The 12,483-nt window shown below is 43.7% G+C and overlaps 1 protein-coding gene across 1 annotated transcript; it reads right to left on the reverse strand.

Moving 5' to 3' along the window:
• Positions 1-511: 511 nt before the first annotated feature.
• On the reverse strand, positions 512-9,846 carry SLC25A29 (solute carrier family 25 member 29). Its single transcript, XM_014871975.2, has 4 exons — positions 9,734-9,846; positions 8,129-8,172; positions 3,506-3,589; positions 512-2,873 (listed from the first exon to the last, which is right to left on the reverse strand). Exons 1-4 carry the CDS (start codon positions 9,765-9,767, stop codon positions 2,130-2,132), a joined length of 906 nt encoding a protein of 301 aa, XP_014727461.1. The 5' UTR covers positions 9,768-9,846; the 3' UTR covers positions 512-2,129.
• Between the last annotated feature and the right edge of the window lie 2,637 nt (positions 9,847-12,483).

Genomic DNA, 12,483 nt, shown 5'->3' on the forward strand with positions numbered 1-12,483 from the left:
TCTGCACGGGCATGGGTGACAGTTTTAAACTGAGAGTAGGTCAAAATTAGGTGTTATGGAGACATTCTCTACTGTGAGGTGCTGGAACATGTTGCCCAGAGAGGTTATGGATGCCTGCTACTTGATTCTGATGTAACCCTGCAGGGGACCCAAGACTTGTTGTGCTCACTTTTGCAGCCTTGGTGCTGATCACAGAATAAACCAAGTAAATGCAGGAGAGGAGGCATTTAAGCGTAAGAGCAGATCTTTGGCTCTCAAAGCAGGATTGTTCTTTCAGTAGAGGAAAGGTCAGTTTGAAGAAGTCAGGTCAGGCAACTTCCTTTCTTCGCTCCAGTGATGGGGCCTAAACCAGAGCAAGACCCTGCCCTTCCAGTGGTGCACAGAAGGCAGATACAGAGAAAGTTTCCCCTGGCAAAAACCAGAAACCCCATCCTCATACAAGCTCAATTTAACACAAAGAAGCATCTGAGTAAAACATAAAAATCCCAAAAAACTTGAAAGAACCAAAGGCAAAATTTTTAAAAAATTTATTCCCTCACTATATATACAAGAATTGACATACTCCTGTACAAAGGTGTAAATGGTCTTTGCTGTGATTTGTTGTGCATATGCAGCTTAGTAGACAGATTTAACATTCAATTTGAATCTCAGTGCAAGTAGGCACTAAAAACATCCACCATACCTTCAAGGTATAAATAGACATACCAATTTTACAGGTTTCTCCAGCATATTTTGTTACAGTGCAAAATGCTATGAAATAGCGCTTCTTTAGAAAATTCATATAAATTAAACACCTATTGCACTTGTCCCAACCAAAAGTGTAACAAGTTGTACTTACTGAACTAGTTTGATATGTTTTAAAGCATTGCTCACACACATACAGTCCTTCCTCCTGGCTATTTGTGCCAAATATGTGTAGCTTTTAGCTCAAATCTTAAATAATTGTTTGTAGCTCTTTGGCTAATTCAATTCTTGAACATACTGGTAAAAAAAAAAATTACAGCAGATTAATGTAACAAGAAAATTCTCCAAAACCCTTTTGAGTCTTCTTTCCAGTAGCACTGTAACTAAATACATAAAAATCAGTATTGTTTAAATTCATAATGCAAGTGCATTGAACAGCAACCATTTCAGACACTTACACCCCTATTTTCTGGAAAGGTATGAAACCTCCAGTCCTAAATATGTATTTCTAAGATACTTCAAGCTGCTAAGCTAACATTGCATCCACAAACATTTTGTGCAATACCACAGGCAGGACTTTGACTTCTGTACATCACTGGCTGCTATGGGGCATGTTGGGAGAAGTGGTGCAAAGCTGCACTAACTTCAGAGAACAAAGTCCACTGGGCTGAACTACTCAATGCAGTTCATGCACCCACCAAAGGAGAAACAGAGGTGAGGGCAAACAACACCAGTCCTATTAGATCTGAGTTTCCCTAAATCCTTACAAGCCTTGAGATTTAAAGGAACAAGTGCATTTGAGTGCAGATGCTAACTTTGTGCTTAAGATATTTATTCAAAGCTAAAAGGTCAGGGAGTAACTTAGGTACATTTTTTTCTTTTTTTTTTTTTTTTTTTTTTACAAATCAGTGTGAACAAAGTTGCTGCTAAAACCATTGACATATAAAAGCAAAGGAAAAGTAAAACACAGGACTAGCTGAATGCTAGTCCATGTCTTTACAGTTCAGGGTTACCTGCAAAACACCTCCACCATTACACTTCTTCCCCCTTCTTCACCTTAGAGGAGTACACTTACTCCTGTCACATACAAAATGAGTACTTCTTTCATGAAAACACTTTTGCATTCAACTCAACTCAGTCGTTCAGAACCTGAGTGAAAGAAAACTCTATTTCTGGTGCTAGAACACTCTCCAGAACCTCTTCTGGAGCCACAACAGCAACTTTCAAAAGGCAGGTCCCCCTCTTACTTGAATACTACTAGATATGGAGTCCTGAATAAGGCAAGATGCTGTTTTTACAAGTAGTGAGATGAAATCCTAATTTTTTACATTTAGGAATTCTTTATACAAATAGCATAAATCTGCACTACTTGTATGGGTCAAGTGTTCATGTTTCACAAAACCCAATCAGCCGGGCTTTGGATGAGGAGAACAAAGAGAGAAGGTTCACAGACTGGAAGGCTGATGGATTACTGGACCTGGTTCACATTCAGGAAGGTTGTCTTCTGACTTCATGTACATGAGGAACACAGTGACAGTGGCAAAGGTAGCTGCATTGACAGGAAAAGCACGGAGCAGTGTGGAGGTGAGACCTCTGGTGAACACCCTCCAGCCCTCCTCGTGGTAACTCTTGCGGACACAGTCCAGGATGCCCTTGTACTGTGTGACCCCTCCAACACCATCGGCCTGAAGCCGGGATTTGATCACATCCATGGGATAGGTTGAGAGCCACGACACAATTCCTGACATCCCTCCAGAAAACAGCAGCTTGGGAATAACGTAACTGTCTTCAGCTTCACAGCCCAAATACCGAGTCATGCAGTCATAGGTCAGGAAGTAAAAGCCAAAGCTTGGAGTTTCTCTTATGAAGGTAGAGACCATGCCCCTGTTGATACCCCTCAGCCCTTCCTTTTGATAGATTTTGATCAAGCAGTCCAGAGAATTTTTGTAGTTCTTCGTTTTTAGTTTATACTCTCCCGTTCCTTGAAGCTGCATCCTTGTCTTTGCCAGCTCCATGGGACAGCAGATGACACACTGGATGGCCCCTGCTGCTGACCCTGCAAGGAACTGGTTCAGAGGAGTGTCTTTGCCCAGAGCACGAAGGGTGTTTCCTTGCACACCGAACACCAGCGCGTTAATGAACGTAAGTCCCATCATTGGTGACCCAATACCTTTATAGAGTCCAAAAGCCTAATGGAAGAAGGGAGGAAAAACCCTTTTTAACAGTGGTGTGGATAATCTCCTGGAACTGCAGAACACAGCCTTTCTGCCTCTCCCTTGTACCCCAGCTTTTTAACAGTGCCCACATCAGGACCACCTTGTTTTGTAATAACAATTTCATCTCTGCCTAGGACACAAACATCTAAGCAATTTTGCAGTACAAAAATATAGTTGAACATATCCAGAAAATAATCTTATTCCCACCAGAGAAAAGCTTTCTGGCAAATTTTATACCTTTTCTTTTTAAATAGCTGACTTCAAGCCTGAAGCCAACTTTTTAACAAAGTTCCTAAAGTTTCAGCACTAAAAACACCTCATCAATTCCTTCACTCATTCCTTAGATTCTCAGAAAACTAGTTATTTAAATAACTTATTTTATTTAAAAAGCTAACCTCAAAATACTGTCTTCTGACTTAGTGATCTTCACAGAGTTTCTGGCGAAGTTCTGACTACAATATCTGCCCTACAGCCAGGTGAGGTTCAGAGCATGCTTTATCTCTTGATCTTCAACATTTGTCAGCCTTTTAACAGCTTTCCCACCTTCCTGAGCCAAAATACACAAAGATTAAAAAAACCCCACAAAACAATAATTTTGTACTTACAGATTCTTGCTTTATGATGGACTGAAAGCAATGGAAAGTCCCACGGTAGAGAGGTTTCTCTACATTTTGAACTTGCAGACGAACCTACAAAAAGTTGTGTGAGATACCAATTTGTACATCAGGAACAGCCTAAAGGGTAAGCTAGTGTCTGTACCTATGTGCAGATTTGCTATAGCAATGCATATGCGAGAGCACGGGCTGGACACTGGAATGCCATATGTGGCACAGTAATTTGAGAACTCTTGTGTAAGTGTTTTGAATTAAGTTTGGGGGTGAAAACATGAGGGGAAGAGGATCATCAACTTCTTGTGACTCCTAGCAAACCAGTAAGTGGAAGGGTACATTGACATCTAGAATTTCAAACAGATGCTTTCCAGTACAGGCTACAATAGGGACTTTCTTTAGCTGCCAAGAATACTTCTGTTCACACTAAAAAATACCTGTGCAAACCTGAGACAATTTAATTAAAGAAATTATTTGCAAGTCAAGCATGAGATTAGGATAATTTTAAAGGGATGGAAGCTTTCAACATTACCCATAGTGGTTCTAGATGCCAGATTTGGGCCCATTCATTGAGATCTGATTTTTTTTTCAGAGGGTAGCTGGGCAGCAAATCTTACAATGTCTGTCTTTGCATAAGGGAAGGAGTAAAAAGCCATTTGTACTTTTAAATTTTAGTCCATTTTATTTTTTTTAGCCTGCTGAATGCAAGCAATTGGTGAGGGTGTAGCTGCTTCAAACCTTTAAATTTTAGCAATCAATTACTGTTTCCGTTTTGGAAACGTTATGTTCTGCTGGAAAGATAAATGCTACTGTAACTGGTGGTCTTAGGAGACCCCTTTTCTGGAAGCTTTTTAACCTATAATGGAAAATTCCAATTCTGTTTTTTTCATGCCTATTTGCCCTCAGCACACTTTAAAAAAGAGTCTCAGTTCTGCCTAGCTCAGGCAAAGCTCTGCACTCAGCAATGAACTCAGTAAGTTGATGTCACTGGATTGATAAAGTTATAAATCTGTGTTTCATCTCCTGCATGGAGGGCTGCAATGTTCTTCACAAAAGATGCTTAACAACCATGTAATGCTGCTGCTGCAACTCTAGGGCAAAAAACTTAAGTCTCTTATTCTAAGCAAAAGAAAAATATTTTATATCTATGTGAAAGATTCCTGAACTTAATGTTTTTTCATGGTTGCCTAAAGTAATAAACACCACCACAGCAATGAAAGGCCTGTGATATGTGTGTCTAGAAAAAGATTAATGGAGGTGGTTTGTCAGCATCCTATATTCAGGTTAGCTTCCTTCAAAGCAAAAAGAAATTGACATTTTTAGTATCTTTCCTACAACATGTTATTTTCTGCTTTGTACATCAGAACTTTAGTTCCATGTCATTTTAGTATATACATTAGTGTATGCTAGCCATAGTGGAAGGCTGAGATCACCTTGGGTCTTGCAACATCTCAGCATTAAAAGCAGGCTTACAGTAGGATTCAAAGAAAATAAATCCTTTGTCACTTCAAGTGACTTTTGGGGGGTAGACAGACTGTCAAAACTGTTGAAGAAGCAGGTCCACAAGCAAAGGCAAATCTTAACAAGCTGTCACAGTTGCACAAACAAAGGTTTTACTCCATTGAGGATTTAATGTTATTGTTTCAAACCTTGTCTGTGACTTCCACACATATGGGCTTTGGGGGATTTGCAGGTTAGAAACCTTCTAACTTTATCTTTTCTGCTTGTGTTTAATGGTTTAGAATTAGTCATATCAAAGGGCTGAACTTCCTAGTGGCATACAACTCCCTCTCTATTTTTGTCTAAATAATTTTTGAAGTATTAACCAGTTTAAGCCTTGCTGTAGGGTAGAATATTTAGAGTACTAACTCCCCAGGTGTAAGAGTGAAACCTCTTTCTGTTGAGCACAGTGCTGGTCACACAGGGGTACTGCCATGTATGGCAATGAGTGTACATAAAACTTGCATTTTCATGCATGTTAATGCCATATTCAACAAGCTCCATAGTGTGTACAACTGTAGGAAAGATGAATAATGTGCAAAGTTTATCCACCTGTTCCATTCATTGCCCAATATTCTAGCTTCCTTCTGATTGGAAAACACTGTTATTAAGATTTTAGGTCCACTAACAACACCCAGCAATTTCACATCGCTAAAGACTTGCATAAAAACACTCAAGAGTAAATTAAAAAACCCAAACCACTTCATCCTCAAAACAGTCCAAGTATTCACTAATGTGGGAAATCAGTGACTTCAGAAGTATTTGAGCAATGAAAACATCATCCAAGAATATGTAGTGGATAAGACCTCAACAGCAGTGTGCCTGAGATTCAGTTTTAGAGGCACTATGTGTGGGAGTGTATACAGCCAGAAATGCATAGCAGAAAGAAGGTTCAGAATAAAACTACATTTAAAAAAAAAGGGATATTTAAACCCCGCTCCCTCCATGCCATAGCTGTAGAAGAGGGACACATCAGTTTAAAATTAAAAAGGGAAAAAGCTTCATAAGTCTTTCAGTTCTTTACTTGAACTAACACATTTGGGAATAAATTAAGACTGAGAGAAACAGAAGTGTTCACCTGGGCTATACTTACTAGGTAACTCTCCCGTGATGAGGCTTATCTGTCATCTACAACAAAGTAACACTTTTGCTGTTAATGAAGACAGCCCCTAGCTCAGAAAGTAAAGGCAGTTAAAAGCAAAAAAGCAATTTTATACATTACATCAACAAACCAGGGATAAAGAGCTTGCCAGTTCTGAGATCAGCTCAGTTGCAGGTTTCCCAGGGCGACTTCACCGGCTTTAATGTCTCCCTGTGTGTCCCACATCCCCCTCCCCGCTCTGTGAAACATGAGCACCAGCCAAAAAAAAGAAGAGCTTAAATGCCAAGACAGAAGTAAAACTTTGGCTTATCTAAGCTGCTTTCCCATTGTTCAGTTATATTAAAAATGCACAGTCTAAGGTGACTACCAGCTAGCCCTTAAAAACACTGCAGAAGAATAAAAAGTTAATTCTTAACACATATACATACACAAGTTATGCAATGTCTTTTTTTTTTTTCCTTAAAGGGTGGTTAGAGTTAGTTTTTCCACATACAGTGGTGACTATGCCAGCTAATAATACAAACATTAGTATTTGTTCTAACAAAATAGAGATAAACACCTTTAATACTTTCTAAAGGATATTAAAATATCATGTGTAACACTGGATTTCATAAAAAATTTAGAAACAAATTATTTGCTCTGTTGTAAAGCAAGATGCTTTTTTCCAAAGCCAATATATCTATACACATCTGCTGAAATCAGCATGGGAGCCCCAGTTTATACAGTTAGATGTCTAGTTTCATGCAATAGAAGCTGTTCCACTTAAAAAACACCCACAAAAATCTAAAACAACAAAAAAAACCAAACCAAAACAAAAAACAAGAACCAAAAAAACCCTGGAAAACCCACTCATGATTACCTTTAGTCTGAGCATAGAATTTTGGCAGTTTTACTGGATTCAATGAAATGACTGATCACCTTCAGTTAAGCATGTAAAACTTGGCAGGATGGGAGAGAAAAAGACAGCTGGCCCTGTACCACCATAATAAAAATTATGCCAGTCTGGATGATGCCATTCCTGAAAATATATTCTAGAATTTAGCTGAATTATTTAACTGTCAAATTTACCACATTCTGAGCAACAAAATGACAGATTTTACTGTTTGAGCAGCTTGCACTGCAAGCTTGCAAGAAGGATCAATATCCACTATCTTGGGAATTCTGTATTGAATTAGCCATGTGCTGGAATACAGAATGTGGTGGGGTCCTCAGTAACACTATCAGCCTTTGCATATCTAAATTCAGCAAGGTAAAGGCATTCCAAATATAGATCTACTACGTGGCATGCTGTCTGCTGCAGTCAAGTGACCTGACATATTACTTTAGCAGGGAATACACTGATATCTCTTCTTCTATTCTTCAGTGAAATTCTTTAGGTAAGGCTGCCAAAAGATGACTCAAATGGTCACTCTGTTCTGAAAGATGGGCTTGGACTTCTGAGAGCCTTGGCTGAGGGACCCTCCAGGAGAACTCAAATCTTGTATTTATAGCAGCTGAAGTAACACACACAACTAACCATCATTTAAACTGAAAAGTTATAAAAATATAAAATAATACTTGGAGGAAACAGTCCCCAGACAAGCTCCATGCAGTGGATTTTTACATCCACCTAATGCTACAAATTAAGGAGTAATAGCAGAGTTGAGGGGGAAAAATCCAATCTTTCAAGTGGGTTTGAGTTACAAATGCAAGGAAAGGCAGTTTTAGCAGGTAGTGCTGAACAGCTGCAGAGAAGCAAGCTTAGAACAAAATTCAGTTAAATGCAAAGTTGTACTTCCAAACACCACATTGTTACTGTACTGAACTTGCAGTTTAAGGCCAAGGTTTATGTTACTAAATTTTCCCTTCTGAAGAGCTGGAGATTGAGGAATCTAAAACAGTAGTTGTGGAGGCTTGCTCCAAGCTTTCCCATGCAGATTTACATTCCTACAGTGTCTGGGGATTTTTTTTTCCTCCCCCATTCCTTGGAGAAACTAAGTTTTCTACTTAGAGGCAAATATATTTCATAATCAACCCACCTTAACAGTGTCAAAGGGGTGTCCCACCAGCACACCAGCAGCACCTGAAAAGAAACAAATGCCACGGTTATTACTCTGAAGTTTCTTCCTGAGTCTGGGGCTACAGTAGCCCAAGCAGGACCACCAGCCTGAGGTGTGACTGCACATCATGGTTGGCAAACCAGTTAAAGAGCATCCTACCAAGCCAGGAGATAAGAGATCTACAACTCAGTCCTTCAGGCCAGTACCAGGTGCCTGTATGCTTCTCAGGAAGCCTCTGAGCCCAGGCAGGGGTTGAGCTGTGTGACAACATTCCGTGCCACACCATATGGAATGTGCCACACCATTTGGAATGTGCAGCCGTGACTCCTGGCCTCAGCTCAAGGCATGTCCAGTGGGCAGAAAATGCAGGTTTCCTCTAAAGCACAATATTTCATGTACATATCGCTCTGTGCGGGCACAAAAACGCCTCTAAAGGCTGCAGAACATTCCTGCTCTCTGCCTACAGCCTTTCCAGATGTGACAGCAGCACCTGCAGCGAGACCATGCATTTCCAAAAACCTTTGCTTTATTGTAGCATCAAAGGACTTTTCAGAAGTCACACGCAGGCCTATTAGTGACACCAATCTGAGCACAGGCATTTTGCACACACAGGCTGAAGCGACGAATCCCTGGCTCTGCACCTCTGTGACCCAGCAATCCTTCGTGACCGCCGGCAACAGCCAGAGCTCCACGAGCCTCGGCGCCCCTTGCCACGTCTGTGGGAGGAGAGCTGCCCTCCCTCTCCTGCAAAACACAGCCCCACCATGGTGCACTCCAGGTTGTTTAAGGCCAGCACGGCAGCAACACAGCCCAAGATAGAAAAGCAGCAATGTGCACTGTGTTCGGCACGGAAAGGCCAGCGCTACAGCTGACCCCGAAGGAACCCTGGCAAGGCAAGGGCCACTAGGATGAAACCAGAGAGACGCTGAAAAAAGGAATTTAAAACATTTTTCCCAGGTTGGCAAGAAAAATAAGTAAGCAAGCGAAAACACCCGAAAAGACACGAAGACGAGTCTCCTGAACACAATTAAATAACTGCTCGATATAGAGGGCGGCAGGCCGGCCGCAGATGCGCGGGGAAGCGCAGGACGCGTGTCCGCCTTGTCCCCTCTCCATCTTAAAGCTGCCCACGGTCGCTGTGCTCGGCTCGGGGCTCCGACCGCTCCACCGCCCCTACACTGGCCCCAGACCCCCGGCCCCAGCCCCCGGTACACGGGGACACCCCCGGAGCTGCCCCCACCCCCGGCTCGGCCGCTGCCGCAGCGGGGGCCGCTGCATCGCCCCCGGCACCATCCTCGGCTCCCAAAATAACAGCGCCGCGCCCAGCCCTCCCCACCGACCTGCCTGCCTTTCTTCCGCATTTTAAAAACATTTCGCTCTATCCCTTTCTACGCCTCTTTTCTGTTTCCTACGTTTTTTATATTTCTCGCCTTACTTCCCTTTAGCTTTTTTCTGCTTGGTTTATTTTTTTTTTTTTTTTGATTGTTCATTTCCTCTCACCCCTTCTCCCTCTCGCCTTTTTTTCTCCCCCTTCCCCACCATTTTTCCATGGCTATTTCCCCCGCTGCAGACCCCGGCACTCACCGCCAACGCATCCCGCCAGGAAATCCAGAGCCATGCCGGCAGCTGGGCCCCGCGCTCGGCGCTCTGCCGCGCTCCCCCACCGCCGGCCCTTTCTACCCTGCCGGGGCCGGGCCGCGCCTCCGGGGCGGGGGCCGAGGGACAACTCCCCCCCGGCCGCCCCCGGCCACTGGCGGCCGCGCGGGGGCGGCTCCCGGCCGGCAACGAACAGGGAACGGACCGGGAAGCGGCTGCCGGCACCGGGAACGGACCGGGAAGCGGCTGCCGGCACCGGGAGTGCCGGGACCGGGAGCGCCTTGGGCAGCTCCGACACCTCCCCTCTCCCCCCGCCTTCAACCTGTCACTCCTTTCTCTGCGGCAGCTGCGTAGTGAGACAGAAGTAAAGGCTGAAAAAATATTTGGGAGGCTGGGGAGGTGGTGGTTGGAGGGTAGAAGGGGAAGAGCATCCCTCTTGTGGAGCATCAACAGCATTTCAGTTGTTTTGGGTGGTTCAGAGAGGCTGTTCTGGGGGGTCTTGCTTCCTGGGAGAGGCATCCCTGAGTGCTTGTGGTTAGAAAGCCCGAGGAGCTGATACCATGAGGACTTTGGAGAGGGTGCCTCCTTTTAACAGGGGTAAAATGCCTGTCAGACTTGTCATGAGGAAAGGCTGAGGGGATCAGGGCTGTTCAGCCTGGAGAAGAGAAGGATCCAGGGAGAGCTTCACAGAATAGCTTGGGTTGGAAGGGACCACAGTGGATCATCTTGTCCAACATTCCTGCTCAAGCAGGGTCATCCCAGAGCATGTGGCACAGGATTGCATCCAGATGGTTGTTGAATGCCTTTACTGAAGCAAAACTCCAGACCATTTCTGGGAATTGTGTTCCAGTCTGCAATCACTGCACAGTAAAGAAATTCTTCTTCATCTTCAGGTAGAACTTCCTGTGCATTGATTTCTACCCATTGCCTCTTGCTCAGCACCACCAATAAGAACCTGGGTCCATCCTTTTGAGACAGACATTGCCTGAATCCCTTCTCAATGGTTTCTTCTCAAGGCTGAACAGGCCCAGCTCCATCAGCCTTTCCTCATAAGAGAAGTGCTCCAGTTCCTTGATCAACTCGGTGCCCTTTGCTGACTCACTCCAGGAGCTCTCTGTCCCTCTTGTACTGAGCAGGACACAGCACTCCAGGGCTGAGGAGAGGGGCAGGATTACCCCCCTTGACCTGCAGCCAATGCTCTGGAACATGTTGCCAGAGAAACTGTGAATACCACATCCATGGAAGTGTTCAAGGCCAAACTGAATGGCACTTCAAGCCACCAGTTCTAGTGAGAGGTGTCCCTGCCCATGGCAGAGGGGTTGGAACTGGATAGTTTTTGAGGTCCCTTCCAAACCACACCATTCTATGATTCTATTACCAGACTCCTCCCCCCCAAAATATTGTGCAAGAGAGGGGAGGAAGGGTTGCACCAGCAGATGTGGGCTTTGTGCTAAATGCTGACCCCATGGCACAAAGGGAAGTGTGGGAATGAGAGCCTATCTTTGGTGGTCAAAGCCACAAACGAGTAGCCTGCTGCCCATGGGGCTTTGCAGAGCCCTGATCTCAGTGTTACACAGCACTGCTGCACTTCACCCAGCACAAGGGGCCTCTCCCTCCCTGCAGGCTTTTCTTGTTCTGCATTAATTCTGCTTTCCTGCTAACATTGCCTGGCTTCAGGGTGCCCTGATGCCAGAGCCTATAAATGGGGAGCTCAAGCTGTTGACAGTTTGAAAAGGGAGCCCTGTTTAAGCTGCTCGTTATTTCTGCAGGCAATGTCTGAGAAAGGGGAATACCAGTGGCCTAGAACAATAAGTAGCCTATTCCAGCTTTGCTTAGAGTAACAGGATCTTCTTCAGGGCCTGCACAGTCTAAATTGCCTTTAGAGGTGAATTCCTGAAACAGAATGGAAAAGCAAATAGGTGGATTTTTATTTCCTTTTTTTTTTAAATTACTTTCCATGGCATGACAGTTGTTTTTTAGATGTAGCAGCTCCATAAAAAATCAATAAATTCTTGCAGTGGAATAACACATTAAAAATCAATCTAGCTTTTACCTTCTGTGCAAAGAAAGCACACAGATAAATGAACAAAGACAAGGAGTCTTTCAAAGAGGTCTGAAACTGCTACTAGAAGAAAAAAACAGAGAATCTCTCCCAGATTTAGCAGCTCTTGGACTATCATTACAATTAATAAGTAGACAAGTTGTAAATGCAAAACATTCAGTGAATCCCTGACATTACCTGCATCTTCCAATCTGATGCTCATTTGGGTTCCTTCCCATCTCTGAAAGCCACCAAATCAAATCAAGCACCAAGGTGTCTCTAGGGTGCTTTGAGTTCTCTCATTCACATACCTGCCCTACCTGGGGGTGACCAGCTGGTACTAGAGAGCAGGTGGGTGGGCTGGTCCTGCCCTCTGACACAGCATCAATGGCTTTGGGAGCTGCTCACTCCTGCTCTATCACCCCCATCCTAACAGGAACCTCAGGTTTCACTGAACTCACACTTCTACAGACAGTACTTGAGATCAGACAGGAATCCTTGATCAGTCCTTTTTCCTTAAGCATTCTATGCAATTATAAGTGGAAGTGACTTTCTGTGACTCTGGATGTATTTGTATACCCCGGATCCATGAGAGAAACAACAATCACGTGCAGACTTCTGCTGGTGAAATGCTGTATATCTGTCTTGTAGCACAAGCCTTGGAAGGATCAGCTTCGCTTAAAAGGTTCCTGGCCAC

Source organism: Sturnus vulgaris, chromosome 6 (assembly GCF_052056855.1).
Source record: "Sturnus vulgaris isolate bStuVul1 chromosome 6, bStuVul1.hap1, whole genome shotgun sequence".
Taxonomy (NCBI): Eukaryota; Metazoa; Chordata; class Aves; order Passeriformes; family Sturnidae; genus Sturnus; species Sturnus vulgaris.